This window comes from Monopterus albus, unplaced genomic scaffold (genome assembly GCF_001952655.1).
Source record: "Monopterus albus unplaced genomic scaffold, M_albus_1.0 scaffold40.1, whole genome shotgun sequence".
Taxonomy (NCBI): domain Eukaryota; kingdom Metazoa; phylum Chordata; class Actinopteri; order Synbranchiformes; family Synbranchidae; genus Monopterus; species Monopterus albus.
Genome location: NW_018127920.1, coordinates 2,678,344 through 2,702,802, shown reverse-complemented (window position 1 = coordinate 2,702,802; position 24,459 = coordinate 2,678,344). Strand labels below are relative to the sequence as shown.

Below are 24,459 nucleotides of genomic sequence, written 5' to 3'. Positions count from 1 at the left end.
TTGATCTGAAAGCTGAACCCGTGCTCTGCTGCCTCACTGGAGACTGAACTTGCCAGCTCCACTTCAGCCACAGTTTTCAACATTTCTCATCGGAAGTGATTAGAAATTGCTGTGAACATGGGATTTCTCAATCGTGAAGCATTCACTTCACCAGAAGAAATCCGCTGCATGCGCTCGTTCTGCACCAGAGGAGCAGCTGTGCCCCTCTCTGACATGTAGTGGTCACAGACGCGCTCCACTCTGTGACTGCTCAACGCACTGTCACCTCCCAGGTATTTTTCTAGAACCCAGCCAACCTACACTAAATACCTGCTGAGCACTCTTTCTCCATGACAGTCCCTGCCTCTCCTGGCATCAGTCAGCTTCTTGTTGGTGTTGAGAGCCAGCCACACCTTGGAGCCGTGGACGCAGCAGTCCAGAGCTGTCTCTCCGTCCCTGTTCCTCTGAGTGACATCAGCTCCACGAGACAGAAGCAACCTGTGGATAGAAGATGTTTAAGTTAGGGGTCTGAATAGGACTAGGTTCAGAAAGTTTACAACAAGAAAAGCTTACAATAGTAAGCTCAAAAATATGATAAACTGACATATCAAAGGGTTGACCAATATGGATAATATGCAGTCTGTCACCCCCTGCCAGTCTGTTAACCATAGCAAGCTTGTTAAGCAAACGGCTAACTGCCATGAAGAAGCTAAAATGAAAGATGACTGTAGCCTTACTGCTAAAGCAGAGGGAGAGAGATGGATGTGGCTGTGTCCTGGTGAGCCCAGCAGACTGAGTCTTTAGGTTATGACAGGCAATATTGCTAACCTTAAGCAGCAAAGTTGTATTTATATGATCAATGACCAATCACAATCAGGTATATGAACCAATTAGTTTTTCAGTTGACTCAAGTTCAAGAAAACCCTGTTAAAAGACAAGTTTGTTTTTAGGTTCAGTAAATCCACAGTCGATGAGTAATCGTGTTAAATAACCGTGATCTCAATATTTACCAATATTGACTGATTTTTTTTCCATAATCGTGCAGGTCTAGCCCAAATTATAAAAAATGCCCCAGACACAAGTGGTTGTGGATGTCTGTACACGTGTGGCCATGTACTTTACCTCAAGCCAGTATTTGATAGATTTACATATTACATCAAGTGTAAACCTCATCTTTGAATTTTAAACATTTGATTCTTGACTGTAGGATATTAAAACATTATGGTAAAATATTATAGTAAAACCCAAGATGGAGAATAAATGGTGAATATTTGCCATTTAAATATAATCAAAATAAAAGCGATCAACCCTGGTAGACCCCCCCTACCAGAGTCAGAAGGGCTCTTGGCTTGTTAGGATTCACAAATGAATGAATGTGTAGCATAGTGAAAAGGCACCAAGTGTGAAGTTGAAGTAAATCATTATTCTTCATACACGTTACACAGCTTTGCTGCAATTAACATGTAGCATCATACTACAGGACTATTCATCTTCATGTATTTAATTGAATGTGACCATTCTCATGAATTAAGAATATAGAAAGGCAAGCAACAGTACTATATATGGCACATTTAATTTTACTGTAAGCTAGTATACTTGTTGCTCATTAGATAGGCATCTGTTTTTACCCACAAAGACAAAATAAAACCAATCATTTTAGTCAAATATACAGTAGGTTCAGTACACTTATGCATGTGTTTTTGTGCCTAGAAGCAGAGTCTTTCTGCCCCAAGCATGAACTTTGTTTCCAGACCACACACTTACATCACACACTCCAGGTGGTTCTCTCTGGCGGCAACGTGAAGTGGTGAGTCACCATGAACATTGATAGCGTTGAGGTCACATCGGGCCTCCAGCAGAGACTGGGCAATGTCATCACAGCCCGACAGAGCTGCCCAGTGCAGGCAGACATTCTGCTCCTGAACAAGGAGCAGATCAGAGGTCAGCACCAACAGAGACAGAGAGAGGCAGGGGTTCCATCGGGAACAGATTAACAGCCCAGGTTCCTCTGTAAAATGACCCATCAGCTTGAATTATGGACTCTGTTTGACTAGACATAGGAACCATTTCAGTCATTCCCAATAGTTCAAGTGACAGAGGCGATGGATAATATCAGTACTAACCAAGAAGAGATGATTTCTGTCTCTCCTCTACGCAGATGTTATGTCCTCAATTAAACCTGTTTACATTAATGTTTATTTATACGTACAGACAGAAAGTAGTTAGTCTGCTGCATACTTGTCTGAAAATGCTGGATCAAGATCATGTTGTTTAGTAAACTGTGATAGTAAATAATAGAAGACGACCTGTTCTGTTCCATTTGGAGTAACCTTCATTCACAAAAATGTCACTGTACAAAGAAACGCTGCAAATTCAGATGTTGGAAATCAACAGACTATTCACATATAATACTGTCAGTGTTCATGTTAGAGGAGCTAAAAAGGAATGTTGACAGAACAGTACTGTACTGTGGCAGAAACAAAGGGGAAATCATTTGATGTGACGTTAGCTGCTTTAGCCATCTTGCTAAAGCAAAGCAGTCTGTGACTTAGATGGGATGAGATAATCTGGGAGATGTATGGTAGAATATTAGGCAATATGTTACACAGTCCATGGTACTGAACAGTGACCTAACATTAGGAATCTAAAGCAGCTGGCAGTGAGAGAAATATTCTAATGACTACTAAACTGTTAAAGTTGTTGTGCCACATTTACAGTACACCAGTAAATTCATGAAATCGAAATAAGTCTGTCACAAATGTAAAAATTCAATTATATATTCATTATTGAGGTCACAGTTAAAGGTAGTGTTGTACTGGACTACATTATATTCAGAGGTGTCTGTGTATTTGTGTCCACCCCAGCTACATACAAACATAAACTTCAAATGTATTCAGAATACGTCATTATGATTGTTTTCAAGGTCAAGGTCAAAGTGTTTATTGTCATATGCACAGTTAGGAAATGTGTTTCCCTGTACAATGAAATTCTTGCTTTGCCGTCCACATGAATGCTACGCAATACAATACAATACAATACAAGTGAAATATAAAGTAGATGAGCAATAACACAAATCTAAATAGGCAGTAACACAAATCCAAGGCACTGTTTTGCCACTGTGAAGTGACATCTGACATGACAAACCCGAAGCACTCATCCAGTTTTGTGTGCACCTAAGAGACAATTTTAGACAAGTGCTAAAAAAATTTGATAAATGCCACAAAGTCAATCCTCACTTGCACAAGCCAATTTAGAAAAACATCTGTTTATATGAATTATCTTTGAATGTGGCCAAAAGCTTAATTTGATCACTCAAAAAATCTTTATCTATCTTTATCATCAAATATTTAGAGCACCCAAAAGCATATGCCTGCTTTTTAGATTTTAGCTCAGCTCTAACACTCTTCTTCCTTATTTATTCCTGAAGAAACTGAAAGCGGCTTAGTCATTTTATGATTAAATGGTACTTTTCTTTAAGCTGATGAGGTGCAATATGTAAACATAAATAACAGATGACCTAACAGCACAGCTGTCCACAGGGATGTGTGAGCACTTTCACATTCTATACAAATTAATGTGTTAGTCCACTAACTCTAATAATTGCATTCTAAAATTCTCTGGTGATACAGCCATACTTAGCTTATTGCAGAGAGACAGAGATTTATCACCCTAACACTCTACAAGTGAGCAATTTGTGCTCTTACTCATAGTAAATGTGCAGAAACATGAGGTGATGATAGCTGATTCCAAGTTAATAGGTGATCACAGCCCAGCAATTAGTGACAGCACTCCCATCTATCAGGTCTGCTCTTAGAAATACATGGTGTGTGTACAGTATAACTCTCTTATCTGGCATTTATGTTGAATGCTTGTGTTCAGCAGACACTAGATTTTTAAGAAGGCTTATACTTTATGGTATAAATGAGTCTCATGTTCTTATTCCACCAGGTGATTATAGAGAGCTTAATAAGGAATTCTAGTGTGATATGGTAACCTGTCAGTTCATTTTAAACCTAAGCTCATTTGTCCTGAACAGACATGGCTCATCAAGGTTGCAAGGAGGAAAGAACACCATTCTCTCCAGTCTTCATACAACCTGTATGAATGTCAAGGAGCAGGGACAAAACGTGGTCAAACCCTGCAACCCTTCAGCACAGCACAATGTCCAGGTTCCACACATCATGCTGATTTGTGCACATCTACCATAAATGACAGAAATGACCTCTGGGAAAAAGCTATCTGATCTGTACTTTGAGTTTTTAGTTTGGCTCATGTCCCATCCAGGGACACGGAGGAGGTAGGATTTATGACCTATACTGCAACCAGCCACTGGGGGGAGAAAGACTCACGGTGGCTTCACTTCTGGGAGCTGTCAGCCTGTCCACTGGTTATATGGTCAACAGGTTTAACAATTCCTTACTGTGGTTTCTATTACTATCAGTGTCAGGCTGTCTGGTAATTGGTTTTAAATCACAATTAAAATGACCAAACTAGATTGTCAATATTAAGCTAAATGTTTTGCTGCGTAGTTCATACTGTCTTTGGTTAGCCAAGCAGTTGTTCCCATGTGTTTCAAGGCCGCCACAATAATTCAAATTCCAAAGAAGCCCCACCAAACCAGTTACAATGACAATCGGCCTGTAGCACTGACTTCAATTATTATGAAGTGCTTCGAGCAGCTGGTCATGCAGAACATCAAGTCCAACCTTCCTCCCTCCCACGACCCATTCCATTTTGCATACAGGTCAAACAGGTCCACAGAGGATGCCATTACTGCTGTTCTCCATCCAGCCCTCCCCCACCTAGATTCAAACAGCTCTTACGTGCGAATGCTATTCCTAGACTTCAGTTCAACACTCAACACAATCATTCCCCAGCAGCTTACACAACAACTTGGACACTTGGGACTCAAAACCTTTCTAACAGGGAGGCCACAAAATGTGCAGGTCGGCAGCAACATCTCCAAGACCATCACGCTCTGCACAGGGGCTCCACAGGGGTGCGTGCTCAGCCCATTGCTCTTCACATTGCTGACCCATGACTGTGTGCCAACCTACAGCACCAACCACATTGTCAAGTTTGTGGATGACACGACTATAGTTGGCCTCATGACCAACAATGGCCAACTACAGGAGTGAGGTGTGCCAACTGGTCCAGTGGTGTAACGACAACAACCTCTTCCTCAATGTGGGGAAGACTAAAGAGATTGTTGTGGACTTCTGGAGAAAACCTCTAAAGCATCCACCACTGACCATCAACAGTGCTGTAGTGGAGGGAGTGAGCAGCATCAAGTTCCTGGGGGTGCACATCTCTGAGGACCTCTACTGGACCAACAACACCACATCACTGGCCAAGAAGGCTCCAACATGCCTCCACTTCCTCCGCAGACTGCTGAAGGACCCTGCAACACATAGTGAAAACAGCCAGCAAGATCATCAGTGCCCCTCTGCCTTCCCTTACGGATGTCTTCAACACCCGCCTCACCCTTAGAGCCATCAGCATTGCTGATGACACCTCCCACCCCTCACACTCCCACTTCATACCCCTGCCTTCAGGGAGAAGGTATTGGAGTCTTCAGCCCACTCCACCAGACTTACAAACGGCTTCATTCACCGGGCTGTGAGGATGCTGAACACTGTCCATTATGGTTTGAGTCATAGCCTATTAGTTCGTACCGTTCAGCTTTATCCTAATCAATAAATTTATCTTATTCTTTTTAGTCTATTTTTACTCTACTTTATTCTATTTTAGTTTCCTAAATGGTATATCATTCAATACTAGGGAGAGAGAAACAATACTTTGATTTTTCTATATGTCCTGCACATATAGTGAATTGACAATAAAAACCTTTGATCTTGATCTAGTAAAGTGGCTAGATGAAAGCCTCTTTAAGTAAAAGGCATATGACAGGACTGAGAGCATGAGGAAAATGTTTCTCTGGGCTGATGAGACGAAAACTGAACTTTATGGGCAGAACTCCAAGTACCATGTGTGGCGCGCATTATGCACTGCTCATCACCTGGCTAATACCATCCCTTACAGCAGCTGCCCTTGAGTCTCTTGTCAGATGCAATCTGATGGAGCTTGAGATGATCTGCCAGGAGGAATGGGATAAACTACCCAAATCCAGGTGTGCACAGCCTGTAGATACTTTTGTTAATTACATGTTTGAGATTTAGTTTTATAATCAATTGGCAAAAAAATGTAAAAACATGTTTTCAGTTTTTCATTATGGGTTACTGAGATTTACGTGGCAATCACTGTTATGGTTTTGGTTCATTTCCTGTTTCATGCTTTTATTTTGTAGCCATTTCTTGTCTTTTGCTATTTCACCAGCCCCAGCTTTATTCACCTCACCTCGCTCAGTTCTTTGCTGTCACCACCTCCTGCTTTGCCTTTGCCCTTCGCCATTGATTTCCCTCTTACTTATCCTCGTCAGTTTCTGTTTTTGTCCGTCGTATGAACATGGACCCTGTCATTTGTGTTTTTGAGTTACTTTTGTACTATACCTAGTCTGCCGTGTTTATGTGACCTTGTTTTAGTTTTCCATTTTATTTAGCGTTCACTATTACCTGTTTTCCACCTCATCTTTATCATTAAACCGTGCTCACTACGCTCCAGTCTGTGTCCGCATTTAGGTCCTCTTCTGGTAAAATGTAACAATTTTATCCATTTAAAATAAAATATACAATACATTCAAGTGTGTAAAAGGTGATTAAATTAACAAATGGTGTGATATCCCTCATCTCTAAGATGGAAATGCCTCTAACTTTTATTATCAAAAAGTTAAGTCTGCTTCTTCCCTCTATACAAGGGAGACAGCGCCCACCACTGGCCTTCTGGATCTACAGTGTAATGCAATTTAATTTCACTCTGTTTAGTGGTCAAAATATTATACATCCCATGAGATCACAGTTGTCAGTGTTGGCCTCGATGTATCGAAATGCTGAATGAAGTGTGAGAACAGAGTGTTATGGTGCGTGAAGTTGTGTGTGTGTAGTACTGTGTTGTGTGTACTGGCCTTGTCTCTGATGTTAACGTCAGCACCTCTGGCCAGCAGCAGCTGGACCAGCTCCTTGTGTTTATATTCGATGGCCCAGGTGATAGGAGTCCAACCCCCGTCATCCTGCAAAAACATGTGGGAAAACTCATGCAAAGATGACACTAACATATGAATTTTTATTTACACAACATCAGATCTTAGCAACCACTAGTAAATGAGGCAGCGCATGCTGTTACCTGACAATTGATGTGTTTGGATGCCTTGGAGAGCAGATGATGGACTATCTCATAATGTCCCAGTTTAGCTGCCAGATGCAGACAGGTGAAACCCATGATATCCTGGGATGACAACATGATTCACACTGAACAAAACTGCACTGCTCCCACTACTGTTAAAGTCCCATTTCACTGGCTTCTGGACTCCATGAGTTAGAACTTGTGGATGAAACAGGACATTGGAACAAACATCATGGACAGAAATGTATGTAAGAGTTTGGAACTGCCTTGTACTTAATCCTCTCCCACCCTGTAGAACCTGGTTTTGGTTTAGAGATAAAAGATAACATCTTCTGCCTTTTCACAAGTTAGTTAATGAGACCCGCCTTCTCTTCAGAGCAATCACATACTTATGGTTTGCTTCTTGCACTGATTAAATTATATCTAAAACTGCACAAATAAATTTAGTTATATAAACAAAGGCTCAGATTATTGTATATTAATGATGTTGCTCCTAGTGACAAGCCCAGCTCTACAGTTCCCCTCAACTTTTACGTCAATCTCAAGCAACATTGGTCATAATATGCACTGGTGGGAGGCCATAATGACACCATACGCTGTCCTTCTCTTCATTCTTTTCCATTCCGTTCATAATCCATCCTTCCATTCATAATCTGCTTCAACATTCGCCTGCTTCCATTACACAATACCTTAAAAATGAATGTGTACAGACTTACATCCATGACCTCCATACTACTGACTTCCTCGTTTACAGCCTGAACTGCGTGCTACGTGTGATGTTTTGCTGGTCTTCTGCGCATGTGGGTCACATCAGAGCTATGATCAGCTCACACTGGAGTCTGATTGTGGCCACTTTATGAAAGAAAATGTGAACAGCTACAGATATAGAAAAAAATCGAAACTGAGCGCTAAGACTTGCCGTGTGAACATAGTGTAAAATGAGAGGCAGTCTAGGTCTCTGCCATACTAGGCGAGAGATGGCACCACCCAAAAACTTTGCAAAGTTGCTGAAGAGAAGTGGAGTAACAACCATATCAGTTCTATGGAAAGAAAATGTCTCTCACTATAATGTGTGCCTATTTTTCTAGTGTGCTGGAGACCAAACAGTGTGACTGAAAACGATCAGTGTCCAGTTAATTATGTTCAGTTTATTTCACTTATGAGCCACTTAAAATATTTGCATTTAAATGTGTTACATTTTAAACTTTTGCTTATCTTAATTGTTTCTCATTAACGCCACTACACGTTGCTGTGCTGTCACTGAACCGACTGAATTGTCAGATACCCTAATTTAAAAAATTGGTCCAAAATCTGTCAATGTCACCTGGTTTGTTCTCTCAGTACATCACCAACTGAACTGTGGTAGTAAGTTTTTCAGGTACCAAAAATAATATGAATATGACTTCACAAAGTGCAGTACAACAGGACTAAGCAGTGGCAGCTGTTGAGTGAAACTGGACAGAATGAAGATGAAGAAGCACACATCAGGCTAAGAGAACAAGTCGACAGGGACTGCGATGATCCAGCAGAATGACTGTGTGCTGACCCACCTTGTGGCTCACAGCTGCTCCAGCTCTGATCAAGTACTTCACTGTCTCCAGATGGTTGTTCTCACAGGCCGCCATCAGCGGTGTTCTCTGCTCCTCATCAAACATGTCCAGGTTAGCACCGGCCTATGTGCACACACGCATACACACAGCGTCACAACACCACACTTTACTGTTGGACCACAACAATGACTGACAAGGCTTCTGAGCATGGCAGTGAGGATTTTTGTTACATGATATCTAACAGCTGACATGTAGCGCTGCCAGGTGTAGCTTTACAACATGCAACTTATTTCACTTGTTCCAAGGAACAAATGGTAAACTGGCACTTTTGTAAGTAAATATTCACATGAATATACATTTATGGAATTTCAATTGTGAAAACATATTTAGTTTCTTATGTTTGAAACTTAAAATCACAAATAAATGTTTTTAGGAGACACAAGGTTTGCAAGTTTTTACTTTCTTTACTTTTATCTTGATGTAGTACCTTTAAAACTGCTTTAATGGGGCACAGATTCCAAAAGAAGTAAGTCGGCGCTATAAATGTCTATACAGTTTAAATCAATTGTTAATTTGACTCAGCTGTGTGACCAAGGCTATCCAGTCAGCCCTATTCATCTCTTCTTTTTTTTATTGTATAAAACAGTGTTGTACCTTGTACAAGACTGCATTGATAATGCAAACCATCCGTGCAAATGTTGTGCACCTCACCACAGAGAATTGTGTGTGTGGCACAACAAATTTCCTTATTGTCACCCACTGTTAAGTAATGCGCCATTTCTATTATTTGCTACTATTTATAACTTTAACTAAAAATAATGAAATAAATAAAATACATGAAATGACAATTTGGAATTTAGTGTGTTTGTCGTCAGGACAACTGACTGTCAGCAGGAGAGAGTCATCACCAGACTGACCGACAGCAGAAATATACTGAACAAAAATAGTTACAACAAACTGTACAAAATGCAGACGACAGAGGACTGGGGGCAAAGTGAAACCAAAAAGCTCAGTTATACTGGGTGCTTTATCACTTATAACAGATATAAGTAAAAACTTTGCAACAGGGGATTTGTTTGATTCAAACTGCAGTCTGTGAATATTATTCTTCAGTAAGTGTGGCAGAGAGGGGAAAAATAGACCAGAAACAAGAAAGTGCAGGGGGTCCGGGGTGATGCATACTCAGAATCAGAGTAAACTGACACATTTAATACAATGGAGATCTATCTGCAGCATGAGAAGTGTGTAAAAAACTCACTCAGTGTGAACTGGGGGTTAGAATTTCATGGCAGTGAGGACTGATTTTCTACTAAGAAATACAGGCCCTGCGGTGCAACCTGCACTGAAGCCCAAGTGTTCTTACCTGGACCAGCATGTGGCAGATCTCATGGTGACCCTCAGCAGCTGCTGCATGAAGAGGGGTGCGTTTATTTTGGCCCTCCATTAAAAAGTTGGGGTCCTTCCCATCAACTGTAATGTACAAAGTTTTGTCCATAAGTGTGAGAATACAGATACTAAAAAACACACAAGTTATGGTGTAAATAAAATATCTGGGTTACCAAGGAGGCGAACGACCTTCTGGAGATCCCCTTGTTTTGCAGAGGTGTACAGCTGCCTGGTGGGGTACTTCACTTTTTTTGGTTTCAAGCTAAAAAGAACATATTATTTGTATTTAAGTGCAAACTCTGGTCCCAATGGCCCCTTTTTGCAAAGTGATGTCAAAGTATTTTAATGGTTAAGCTTACTTCTCATCATCCAGTGCCATCAGGATACTCTCTAGTGACTCTTTAGGTAATCTGTCTGCAGCACACACACCCTCACCCTTTAACCTGAAGAGAGAAAGCAAACAGTACAATTTTTATTTGACCCAAGTAGCAATTAGGTGTAATTATTCTATAATACAGCATTTGTGAAATTACCGATTCAAAGAAGAAGCAGTCTTTTCTATATCAGAAGATGACATGGCATACAGTAAAGCAGCATCAGACCTATATTACCTGCTCGGGCTCTCGTCTCTGCTCCTCTGTGGCTCGCTGGTCTTCTTAGCTCTGAGTATCTGTGGAACATCAGGCACAGTTGGTACTGACGGCAGGGTGGCCATAGTGGGCACAGCAGGGAGTGACAACCCAGGGTTGAATCTGGGTACAGAGGGTGACAGATCAGTCTTTAGCACCGTGACCTCCTTCGCCCCACTAGCATCTTCTCCACAGTGGGGGCAAAACCTGTGATCCTTCAAGATGGAGGCACAGTCACGGTGGAAGCGGTGGGAGATGCTACCGTATGGCCTACACTCCATGAAGGTGCCCTGTAGGAAAGACCAAAAAGGCACAGCATTAAGGTCAAGAAATGCAGTAATAAATATAACAAGTACTCCAACTGTTATTTCAAGTGATATTTTCAGAATCAGAATCAGCTTTATTGGCCATGTACAGTGGCTCTCAATGTGCATGTGTAATGTCCTTCCATAAGGCAGCGAGGAAACAAGAAAAAGTGCAAAAAACAAATGTGCACTTAGCAAAAAAGAAGACAAAAACTACTTGTAAATAAAAATAAAAATAAAAATACACACACACACACACACACACATATACACTGGCCACTTTATTAGGTACACCTGTACAATTGTATGCATTTCAATGCAACACTTCCGCCTTAACATCTGTTTATGAAGCTCAAAATGTTTGTTTTAGTGAAATGATCATAAATGTATACATTCAATTGGTGGTGGTGTACTGGACTACATTACATTACATGAGAGGGTCAGAATATTAGGAACACCTCTGAAACATTTTGAGCTTTATACACAGATGTTAAGGCAAAGATGTTGCACTGACTTACATACAATACCTAATAGAGAAGCAGGTGAGTGTGTGTGTGTGTGTACATATATACAGTATAAATACAACTATAAATACACAACTATGTCTCTTTGTGTTGCTTGCTTAGTGGTCAGGGGCCTTTGAGAACAGGGGTATTTATACATCATGTGACAGATCATGTGACACTGACTGCACATGGACCTGAATCAACTAATTATGTGATTTTGGAAGTTAACTGGCTGGACCAGATCTTATTTAGGGGTTTCATAGCAAAGAGAGTGAATATACAGTGGATTCACAAAGTATTCTGACCCTTTCAAGTTTTCCACATTTTGTTAGGTTTCAGACATAAAATTGATTAAATGCATTTTTTCCTCATCAATCTACACACAACACTCCACAATGACAAAGCAAAAACAGTTTTGGAATGCTTTGTAACTGTATTAAAAATAAAAGACTGAAACAACCCATTTACATAAGTATTCACTTAGTACTTGGCGAAAGCACCTTTGGCAGCACTGACAGACAGCCTCAAGTCTTCTCGGGGATGAGGCTACAAGCTTGATACTCCCAAGCATTTTGGAGAAAGTTTTCATTTATTGCTCTATATTTCTCTGCATCCATCCCTCCCTCTGTCCTGACTAGTCTCCTGGTCCCAGTCACAGAAAACCTCCCCACAGCCTGATGCTGCCCCACCGCTGTGTTTGACTGTAGGAATGGTATTAATGAAGGGATGCTTAGTGCCTGCTTTTCTCCACACACACTGTTGGGAATTGTGGCCAAATAGTTTAATCTTTGTTTCATCAGATCAGAGGATTTTGCTTCTCATGGTCTGAGAGTCCTTCAGGTGCCCTGTAGGGGGCTGTCCTGTTCCTTTTAATGAGGAATAGCTTCTGTCTGGCCGCTCTACCATAGATGGTGATTGGTAGACTGCTGCGCTGGTGGTTGTCCTTCTGTAAGGTTCTCCCATCTCCAGAAAGGAATTCGGGATGCCATTTATAGTGACCCTTAGGTTCTTGGTCTGACCAAGGTCCTTCGCCCCTGATTACTCAGTTTGGCTGAGCAGCCAGATCTTTGAAGACTATTCATTATCCAATAAATTATATTAGGCAAAGGCTGTAGAAGCATCTCAAGGACTCCTGATGGGACCAGGATACACCAGATTTCAAATGCAAGTATCAAAACAAAGGTTCTGAAAACTTATGTTAATGGAATATCTCAATCTTTTATTTTTAATACATTAACAGAACACTAAAAAAACTGTTTTCATTTTATCACAGTGGAGTACTGAGTGTTGAATTAATCTATTTCAAGATGAGTCTGAAATACACAAAAATGTAGAAACTTTGAAAGAGAGTCCTTCAGGTGCCCTGTAGGGGGCTGTCCTGTTCCTTTTAATGAGGAATAGCTTCTGTCTGGCCGCTCTACCATAGATGGTGATTGGTAGACTGCTGCGCTGGTGGTTGTCCTTCTGTAAGGTTCTCCCATCTCCAGAAAGGAATTCGGGATGCCATTTATAGTGACCCTTAGGTTCTTGGTCTGACCAAGGTCCTTCGCCCCTGATTACTCAGTTTGGCTGAGCAGCCAGATCTTTGAAGACTATTCATTATCCAATAAATTATATTAGGCAAAGGCTGTAGAAGCATCTCAAGGACTCCTGATGGGACCAGGATACACCAGATTTCAAATGCAAGTATCAAAACAAAGGTTCTGAAAACTTATGTTAATGGAATATCTCAATCTTTTATTTTTAATACATTAACAGAACACTAAAAAAACTGTTTTCATTTTATCACAGTGGAGTACTGAGTGTTGAATTAATCTATTTTAAGATGAGTCTGAAATACACAAAAATGTAGAAACTTTGAAAGGGTATGAAAACTTTCTGTATCCACTGTGGATATTTTTTTAAGGCAATGTATTTTAACTTTTATCATTATCAAATACTTTTAGCTGTTTTCACAGTTCATCCGTTCCCTTTACTCAGCTATTTAAACTGTTTACCCAATACTTTTGAACATTGTTGTGGATATATTCAGTATAAAAATATGTCAATCTGAATATGCCCAAATAATATTTCTAGTTTTTCAAATTAGTCCACCTACCCCCAGCACCTGCAATAGTACATCCTGGGATAAAAGTACCCCTGATTAGGTATCACTGCTTTAGGGGATAAAAGGAGGGTGGGGACTGAAGATAAAGAGAAGCAAGAGGAAGAGGAACAAGAAAAGGGAGATGAGAGAGAAAAAGACACGGAAATAGATTTAAGGAAGTAGCAGGTTTTAGTAGTAATAATAGCAGGAACAAGGACTAAGGGAGAACAAGACAATGACAGTGATGTACAGTAAAAGACACTGAGGGCAGAAGAAAAAAGAAGAGGAAGTACAGGATGACATTATGACATCATAACATATATGTTTGATATACTGTGTATTTATAATATATAATATTCATCCATGACTGTGTGAAATCTGACCAAAATGTTTTACCGTGTGCAAAATCTTCCCAGACATACTGTAACCAATGCAATCTTGTTAAATTGTTCTGTAAATCTATAATCTATTTAACCTACAGTATAAGGTATAAGTGTAAGGGCAGGCATTGATGTATGTACACAATCAGTATGCTTTGTGTCGCCTCACCACCCTGCAGAAGAGTCCACAGCCAGGGCAGCACTGGTGCTTGACCATGCCAGCCCGGTGGTCCTCACACAAAACCAGTAAATGAACCGTGTTGGAGGGTCGCATCATTTCCTGTTTCATCGCTCGCCTCTGGCAACGACTCAGCTGGGAAGTAAAAAAAAAAAAAAATCAAGGACACATTCACAAAATTAATTTACTATACTTTTATATAACATTAAAACCAAAATGGCTCCAATGTCAGACTCCTAATACCTTTAATCAGCAAAATATTCCTTTTTTCCTAATTATATGCTATAAATATTGTTTTCCATGCAGAGCAGTTCTCACGTTTTAAGTAGAAATGCACCTTTAGTTCCTGGTAATTCTAGATTGCCCCCTGTGACGTATTGTTTATATGCTTAGGGTCATTTGGTTCACATCACCAGGCTGAAATAAATATAACACTATTTAGTTTTAGTCCACTCTGTTTTGTGTTCCCCTTGATTTATTACAAGAGGAGTAAACACAAAGACATATGGACTGACAGTTAACTCACTGACTTAATTTCCGAAACTATCCTACTTAATCAGTGCTACATATTCCAAAGGTTCACAGCAAGTCCAACTTCAGGTATGAGGGCACCCTAGGATCTAAGCAATTCTATGACCCTTTTTGTGTCTCTGGTGACGACCAGTAGAAACTGCAGTAACATTGTCCTCTGGTTCCATGACTCTCTGGGACTTGATGCCTATAACAAAGTGACATAGTGTTTTTATTAATTGATGATCTTTACCACTCCATCGATGCTCTCCATGGCCATGCAGGTCTGATCCAATGCAGAAACGCTGCCTCCAATATGAGGAGTCTCCATACGGCAGCAGCATAGAGGTAACTCCTCAGCCATGTCTGTTTCTGTCACCTTAATACTTTCGCAAGGCACTGTACACGTGCAACTTTTTAGTTTTTTTTTTGTTTTTTACACAGTATTTTTATATTCCACAACAACTTGGACTATTTTGTTAGGTCCATTACAAAGATCCAAATAAAAATCCATTTAAAATCCAGCATGCAATGCAACAAAACAAGAAACACAACAAGAAGGGTGGATATTTTTTTAAGGCAATGTATTTTAACTTTTATCATTATCAAATAGCTGTTTTCACAGTTCATCCGTTCCCTTTACTCAGCTATTTAAACTGTTTACCCAATACTTTTGAACATTGTTGTGGATATATTCAGTATAAAAATATGTCAATCTGAATATGCCCAAATAATATTTCTAGTTTTTCAAATTAGTCCACCTACCCCCAGCACCTGCAATAGTACATCCTGGGATAAAAGTACCCCTGATTAAGGTATCACTGCTTTAGGGGATAAAAGGAGGGTGGGGACTGAAGATAAAGAGAAGCAAGAGGAAGAGGAACAAGAAAAGGGAGATGAGAGAGAAAAAGACACGGAAATAGATTTAAGGAAGTAGCAGGTTTTAGTAGTAATAATAGCAGGAACAAGGACTAAGGGAGAACAAGACAATGACAGTGATGTACAGTAAAAGACACTGAGGGCAGAAGAAAAAAGAAGAGGAAGTACAGGATGACATTATGACATCATAACATATATGTTTGATATACTGTGTATTTATAATATATAATATTCATCCATGACTGTGTGAAATCTGACCAAAATGTTTTACTGTGTGCAAAATCTTCCCAGACATACTGTAACCAATGCAATCTTGTTAAATTGTTCTGTAAATCTATAATCTATTTAACCTACAGTATAAGGTATAAGTGTAAGGGCAGGCATTGATGTATGTACACAATCAGTATGCTTTGTGTCGCCTCACCACCCTGCAGAAGAGTCCACAGCCAGGGCAGCACTGGTGCTTGACCATGCCAGCCCGGTGGTCCTCACACAAAACCAGTAAATGAACCGTGTTGGAGGGTCGCATCATTTCCTGTTTCATCGCTCGCCTCTGGCAACGACTCAGCTGGGAAGTAAAAAAAAAAAAAAATCAAGGACACATTCACAAAATTAATTTACTATACTTTTATATAACATTAAAACCAAAATGGCTCCAATGTCAGACTCCTAATACCTTTAATCAGCAAAATATTCCTTTTTTCCTAATTATATGCTATAAATATTGTTTTCCATGCAGAGCAGTTCTCACGTTTTAAGTAGAAATGCACCTTTAGTTCCTGGTAATTCTAGATTGCCCCCTGTGACGTATTGTTTATATGCTTAGGGTCATTTGGTTCACATCACCAGGCTGAAATAAATATAACACTATTTAGTTTTAGTCCACTCTGTTTTGTGTTCCCCTTGATTTATTACAAGAGGAGTAAACACAAAGACATATGGACTGACAGTTAACTCACTGACTTAATTTCCGAAACTATCCTACTTAATCAGTGCTACATATTCCAAAGGTTCACAGCAAGTCCAACTTCAGGTATGAGGGCACCCTAGGATCTAAGCAATTCTATGACCCTTTTTGTGTCTCTGGTGACGACCAGTAGAAACTGCAGTAACATTGTCCTCTGGTTCCATGACTCTCTGGGACTTGATGCCTATAACAAAGTGACATAGTGTTTTTATTAATTGATGATCTTTACCACTCCATCGATGCTCTCCATGGCCATGCAGGTCTGATCCAATGCAGAAACGCTGCCTCCAATATGAGGAGTCTCCATACGGCAGCAGCATAGAGGTAACTCCTCCGCACCTCGGCATTAACTGCTACACCTGCACACACACATCCTGTTATTTCAAACCAAGGATCTAACCTGTAAAACTTGCAGAAGAAAAAGAGGGACATAATGAATTTAGGTGACAGTAGATAAACCTCATGAAGCTAAATCAGTCACTGAGATACTGTAGTTACCTAACAGGGGAGTGGAAAGTAAGTCTGCCTGAGCTTTCAGGTCCAGACTATCCAAAGTCAACACTGTGTATTCAGCATGGGCACCTTCTCCTAGTGCTACTTCTGTCAGCAGCTCATTTCTGACAGCCGTCTGTTCCCCAGGCTGCAAAGTGTCTGGTAGAGTCACAGCTTTCCCATCTGCTGCAGCTTGGTGCTTCTCCACACTGACTCCTGGCTCCTCTTTCTGGTTGGATAAAAGGAATGACATTTCTATGTATCCGTATACATCCCCATACAAACTTTGGATAACAATGTAAATTTATCAATCAACTGGGTAAAATGAATGATTTACAATTCTTTTCCTTTCAAAATGGCCTGTAATAATTTCTCATACCATATATTGAAGTGACTGTTACAAATAAATCCAGATAATCTCCTAGGACTGAGAAAATTAATGGTAAATGAACTTGTATAGCGCTCTTCTATGTGCTGAAGCACACTCAAAGCACTTTAACACTATTTACCTATTCACCCAATTCACTCACACAAGCATTCACACACTGGTGATATCACCAAAAGCAACTTGTGGTCCAGTGTCTTGCCCAAGGACACTTCAACATGTGGACTGGAGTAGCCAGAGATTGAACCTCTAACCCCACAGTTACAAACACCTCTATCTCCTGAGCCACAGCCACACAAAAACCAATGCTAAACATTAAACATATTGGGTATGTCTCATGTCTCTTATAAGGACCATTGTTTCCCTCATTTGCATCTTTTTGTAGGGCCCACAAATCCAAAGTAGACGTTTTGAAGAGATGTTTTATTCTGAGGAACTCAGAATATTCAGAATAATAACTAACTTTGAAATGGTCTTAGATTTGAGAATGTGAAATTGTTAACCAAAAGTTATGTAAAATTTCTAGTTACAAATATTAAATAAAGCTGATAAATGATTTCTGAACTTGTTTCCATGAGGTTTAACTTAAATTTTCCTGCTGTATTTAAGATGTCTGAAGACTCAGTCATCACAAAAGACTACTCCCAGGTTAACCTCAACACTCTTAACTCAGAGCATTGCTCCAAACACTAGTTTAGAACATTTTATTGCTTTTTATTCTCACTTTAACCGTGTACTTAACAAATGCTCGCTTATGTTCTTGTTATTTCTCTCCACAGAATACAACGTGTTTGTCCAGTGTGAAATTATGTTGCTTAGCTTTTGTGTCTAAATAGGAGTTACTCCACATTCCATGTGTATTTCAAATATAAGCTATGATGGAGGTGTGAGCATTTCCACAGTGCGCTTCTGAAGTACCAATCAGGAACCCATTGTCATGACAATGGAGTTCCAGCCAGCCAGAGGATACCAACCAGCAGACTCCCGACCAATCAGGCAAAGATAAGTGCCCGAGCCAGCACATGATTACTTGAGTTACCACTTCCCTGAACAGAGAAAGCCCCTTACAAAGGCACAAAGCCAGAATGGTGCATTTTTGTTTTGCCTCTGGTACCACCTCCCAAGGTGGTACCAGAGGCAAAAGGGGAGATGTGCTCTGTGTATAAAGGGTGGCCAGCAGTCCTGGAACCAAGTGCTATGTTCTGATGATGTAAGATGTGTGGGACACTATCACCAGTGTCTCAAGTCTGCACGCCTCTCTGTCTCAAACTGTTGTCAGCTTTTCTCTAACTTACAGCCCAAAACATTCCTGATGTCATGAACGCATTGATTGCAGTTATTACTCATGACATTAGCACACATAGCAAGAAACACACTAATCAAGTGAAATAAATGCTTGAAGAGCCAACAAAGCTACATCTGCACTTATCTCTCCTGCCATTGTTGTTTTGGCTCGTAGACTAGCAGCGCAAAATGTACAGTACATCACAGTTGATGCGGAGCGATGTTGCATCTTGCCTCTGGAGCAGAATGCCAGCCTGCTGTCTGAATTTACAGGCTGGATCACGATTATACTGTCCTTAGCCTGATCTGTATGAACAGCACAAGGGCGGAATATTGGCGACCATTTGGAATGGCAGTAGTGTGGGATCTCAGTGTAAAAACAACTTCAGAATGAAAGAAGTTGAGCATCCAAAGTGTGCATTTTGTCTGTCTCTCATCTGCTTGTTTCATGTTTTGTCCAAAATTCCCTTTTCTAAATCTTATGCTCACATAGCCACAAAATACGCCATGAAACCGTAGCCTCACTTAAAGTCTTTGATCTATAGAAACTGAGTATTTTTCTCTCCAGATTCGTGACTAAAGCCCAGAATTTAGATCCAAAATCTGCCATAGATTAAACAATTCTAACTCATTCTTCCACTATCCACTATTACAATAGACCAGTAATTCCACCAGTCATCCACTGATCCCACTTTTGTTACAAATGTACCATTTTTTTGCATTTTTCATCCTGATCATTTTCCCTTATGTACATATTGTATAAATAAATTCATTAGGTTGTCAATGGCTTTATTATGTCATCTTTTCTCTTTTATTTACAGATACATGGGTCAATGTCCTAAGAACTCCAAAATTACGAATGAGACTGAATCAATTACTCTGATTAAGCAAATTCATTAAAGGTGTGATAGAACTATATGTATCTGGTCCCCTGATTATATTGGGGTATGATTACAAATTTTAGTACTTAAAGTGTAGTCATTTCTGCTAGTCTTTTCCTTGTGTCTTAGTCCCGCCAAGGATATGATAGATAGATGTGAGGAAAACATAAGGAGAAAGGACTAGAGGAAACATGTTATTAATGACATGAGATGTTAATAAAAACACATCAAAATCAAAAGGGGCAGGGGGTTTTACCTTTTAACACTTGCACACTTATTCATTCCTTCATGATGGAACAAAGGGCCCTCTTTTCACTACAGACTGTAGCCTAGCATGATTACTTATAAAACAACTGCTTTGCTCACTGTCCTCAACAGCCCCAAGCAGTTAATAAGTCAAATTTTAGTAACAGCTTTGTAGTTGGCAATAAAACTGGAAGCAGATAACATTATGCACTAAGGCAGGGGGCAGAATTATGAACACTGCTACAGTAATTTAACATGGCTCATTACTTTTCTTGATAAAAACATACCACTGCAACTTCCTACTGTATGCAGCTGACTGAAACCAAGGGGAACAAATACAGTGACATCGCCCTTTAGCAGTCTGACATAGGCTGTTTGCGAGTGCATGTGCAGCAGCTGGATTTTCACTACCTACCTACTTCTACTAATGTAAAGTCTTCTACTTAGCCAATTTCATCAACAAAGGCAGCAGAAATATAATATAAGTCACAAAACTTTGTTATACAAAAAGAACATTTCCAAATGTCCATGATAAAGTGACCATGGTAATGGTTACTAGTCAATCCTGTATCTACTGTAGTCTATAAAATGTCAAAATGTCTGCCTTTTCAGATTCCTTACTCTTCAAACAGAAATGTACTGATATGTTGTACAACCTTGTGAAAACCTCCATGAGGTCAGCACCTGGTGCGACCAAGATATAAATAAAGCTACTTCAATTGTGCCTTTAAAATGTTAAACATACAGCATGTCAATTACTCAGCAGCTGATTAAATGACTCCATACTGGTCTCATTCTTTTGTACATAGTTTGGGGATATTTGTGCAAGTAAAACAAACATCTTTGCTTCATTATTTCGCAAGTTATCACTATTCATTTTGTTATGAAGAACAGAACTGGTGGACCCAATAGGCAGACACGCACTGAGCGAAACACAAAAGGAGTTTATTGAAGGACAGGTGGAGAAGTTCTAACCCAGCAGGCCCCAGGAACGAGAATCGACTGGACGCCTGGTGAATATGATAGAGTGAGCGACCCGGGTTAGCAGGAGAGAGTAGACCTTCAGGGAACTGAGGGAGATGAGGAGGGGATAGCTGAAGGTGGTGGTGAGTTGGGGAACCGGGAATGGAGAGAAGGAGGTCTCTCCAAAACAGACAAGGGGTTCAGGGAGAGGGTCAGCCCAAGGTGGTCGCAGGAGACACCGAAGAGGAGTAGGGAGACCTGCCAGTCTCTAAACACTGTAGTTCACAGGGGGACCAGGAGCAGGAGACCCTAAGCAGACAGTACTGGGAAAGCAATCTCAGGAGGGAGTTGCCAAATGGAGTCACAATTCATGCAGGTAAGAAGATTACTTAACTTTAGAGTAACCAGGGTGCAGGATCTTGGGTCTCAACCTCAGGCACAGGGGAAGCAGGAGACGAGGAGAGGGGTACAGAAGTTGAGCAGGAGTGGAAATTGTCAGGTTTGCCCGGCTGCACCTTCCTCTCTTCTCTCTTTCTCGCTCTAGTCTGCTCCTTCTCACTTACTCTCTTGATTAACACACCTGTCCTGATTTTCTGACACTCTTCAGCTGCGCCTCCTTTGTCGCTCCCTATTTATACCCGGCTTTACCTTCACTCCCTTGCTGGTTCTTTCTATATTGTTAGCCTTTGTGTCATGTCAGATTACATCTTTTGTCTCCCGTTTCCACGTTGTGTTTCTTATAGTCCTAGCGTCTCCTGTCACTTTATCCTGGACCTCTCCTTTGGACCCTGGCTCCCTCCGCTCCACCAACCTCTTCCACAGGTCGATGCACAGTCTCCTCATTGATACTACTCTCTGCTACTCCTCAGTCACCCGGATCACCACCTTGACCAGTTCAGGAGTGTCGCTTTTCCTCGCAGCCCAACCTCATCACTTCATGGACAAAAGTGTCGAGCGATCCTAACAGAAATGGCATCCACACATGGAGAGTCGGAGGTGCAGGTAAGTGCAGCCCAAGCCGTACAGGCGATCAGGAAACGGAGAAGCAGAATAACGTTGGGTAGCTGACAGTGAAAACTAGCCGTACGTCAGTGAGAGAGTGGCGAACATAAAACAATGAACCAGTGGGAAACAAACAGAAAAGGGGCATATATATTGGGAGCTAGACCGTGGAGGTAATGAGTGGCAGGTGGATGAAATGATGGTTAATTGTGCTGGCAGAGAACAGGCAGGGGAAAGACGCCGCAAAAAAAAACAAAAAAACAAAACAGGAACCGAGGTCCAAACTGTGACAGATTTATCTGATGACTTGACAAATAATGAAACAAATGTTTTGCTTGCACAAACGTGCATAAACTATGTGCAAATGAAGGAGTCACAAGAGTGGAGTCATTTGGACGTTAATAGAATGCTGAGGCCTGTGCTTAAACACAATGTTTAGTTTCTCAAAAAACAGTGCAAACAGTCAAATCCCAGACTTAAACCCCAGAAAACATCAGTGGACCTGAAGATGGCAGTTCACAGACAGTCACTACCCAACCTGATGGGGCCTGAGCGGATCTGTTAGGAGGAAGGGGATAAACTGCCCAAACCCAGGGGTGCAAAGCTTGTAGAGACTTACCCAAGAAGACTGGAAGCTGTAAGTGCTACTAAAGAGGTAGTACTGAAGTAATGCTCTAAATACTTTTGTGAAGGACAGGTTTCAGTTTTTGATATGTATACATCTGCAGACATTTCCATAAACACGTCTTCACTTTGTCACTGAACTACTGAGTGTAGACTGATGGGCAGCAACAACTATTTTATCCATTTCAAATTTAATCTACAACACAATCCACAAGTGATTGAAGAGTGAATTAGTCTGAATACTTTCTGAAATGACTGTATATACATTCTTTCACTTTAAGAAAAGTTATGTATTTAATTTAATTCACAACTCTAGTTATTATTTTTGATGTACTGTGTTTGTGATTTTTTTAAGTTTCCAAAAGACAATAAACATATATTTAGAAATAGACATCAGTTACTGATATAACTCAATATAGCCTGTTCGGTTACATTAGTTTCCACTTCTAATGCACTTGTTTTACCATTAGTTAGGATCTGAAGAAGAGCAGAATGTACAGTAAAGATTATTCTGTTTCTAAAAGGGGGTTAAACAAAAGACTGACTTAGAGGTCGTCTTGTGAAAAATGATCATCTTAAAAGTTGGCCTGTACATGCAATCTCTTTTTTGTGATATGTAAAGTTGTAGTATAAAAATCAATCCCATTTAAAAACTGACCAGAAGGTACACAGTTCACACGTGTACGTGTGGAGGGATGCTGAAATTTAAAAGTGGGTATGTGGTTCAGTGGTGTATGCCAGTTCTTTCTGGTACACCGCTACTGATTCAGTGGCACGTGTCGCCTACAAACAGCATGTCACTAATGTTCCAACATGAGTGTCAGTTACTGACTGTGGGTTAGTAGGAGGTCGGACATACAGAAATAAATACAGAAATGTGCCTACCTTCTCCTGTTGTTTCAGGGCCTTGGCCTTCTTTTTAGGAACCAGGTTGTACAACCCCATCTTCCTCTTCTTCCTCTTGATAGCTAGAAAAAGCAGAAAAGGCCACAAAACTGAAATTGAAACACACTATGATTTGTTAAATCAACATGACCTTGACATTAATGAGCTGTAATGCTCAACAATACTGGTATTATCATAAAACAAAATATGTTTAAAATGCACATGTATTCAGAACATTCAAAAGACTGTGGCTCAGGTGGTGGAGCATTCAACGCCTAACCAGAAGGTCGGCGGTTCGATTTCCATTCTCCTTAGTCCACATGTTGAAGTGTCCTTGGGCAAAACACTGAACCCCAAGTTGTTCCCAATGGCCAGAGCAGCGCCTTGCAGGCACAGCGCCACCATCGGTGTATGTAAGTTGGTGCCACAGATGGCTGCCTCTATTCTGTACCGGAGACTAACTCCTTATGTGTGTAGCATAGCTGGCCAATAAAAGTAATTAAAGTTTAAAGATGTTTTAACATTTAGGCTCAGTCACTCCTTACATTGACAAACAGGAGGATGATGCATTGAAATATTAAAACTTACTACCAGTGACAAACACTGCAGCTTCAAATCAACACATTCCCCAGCTAACAGGAAAATACAAGTACACAGCAGTGTGAAAACGTCAACCCAAAAAATAAAGAAATCAAATATAAACACAGCTTAAAACATGAGGTAGCATTGTAAGAAGTGCAATCAAATTCCAAATATGAATCACTTAAAATGTACAATATAACTTTTGAAGATGGTATATTTTTGCACAAAAGTTGAGTCTAGTGATAATTATGATAATTATGTGAGGGATGTCAAATGCAAACTATTAAATTACTATGCTATGATATTTGATGCACCTTTGCTATGCATTCTGTAATAACTACTTGGTTTCATCTATACCTAATAAACAGTCCACATGAAAAGCATTTAGCTAAAGATTTTACTATCTACAGCTATAATATCTAGCTGTAGTGATATACCACAACAGCTGCTTGTTACATAAACGTTCCCAAAAGGGTTGTGTAGAAAAAAAACGATAAGCTAACCTGACTGAGGTTAGAGGG

General features: G+C 40.3%; 1 protein-coding gene across 3 annotated transcripts in view; it reads right to left on the bottom strand.

Annotated features, from left to right (window-relative positions):
* The window catches only part of ehmt1a (euchromatic histone-lysine N-methyltransferase 1a), a 30,943-nt gene extending 14,023 nt beyond the window's left edge, over positions 1-16,920 (bottom strand). Inside the window, exons 1-12 of one of the 3 annotated variants that reach the window (XM_020599202.1) lie at positions 15,002-15,123; positions 14,230-14,373; positions 10,991-11,073; positions 10,766-10,906; positions 10,514-10,597; positions 10,328-10,416; positions 10,132-10,238; positions 8,769-8,891; positions 7,219-7,320; positions 7,001-7,105; positions 1,744-1,898; positions 310-477 (exon numbers count right to left, since the gene is read on the bottom strand). In XM_020599202.1, the coding sequence (XP_020454858.1) occupies positions 310-477; positions 1,744-1,898; positions 7,001-7,105; positions 7,219-7,320; positions 8,769-8,891; positions 10,132-10,238; positions 10,328-10,416; positions 10,514-10,597; positions 10,766-10,906; positions 10,991-11,073; positions 14,230-14,373; positions 15,002-15,112 (1,412 nt within the window). In that variant the 5' untranslated portion in view covers positions 15,113-15,123. Of the gene's footprint in view, positions 1-309; positions 478-1,743; positions 1,899-7,000; positions 7,106-7,218; positions 7,321-8,768; positions 8,892-10,131; positions 10,239-10,327; positions 10,417-10,513; positions 10,598-10,765; positions 11,074-14,229; positions 14,374-15,001; positions 15,124-16,051; positions 16,196-16,823 lie in introns of those variants that run through there. The other 2 variants (XM_020599201.1, XM_020599200.1) reach the window with 2 other exon arrangements.
* Positions 16,921-24,459: the final 7,539 nt, after the last annotated feature.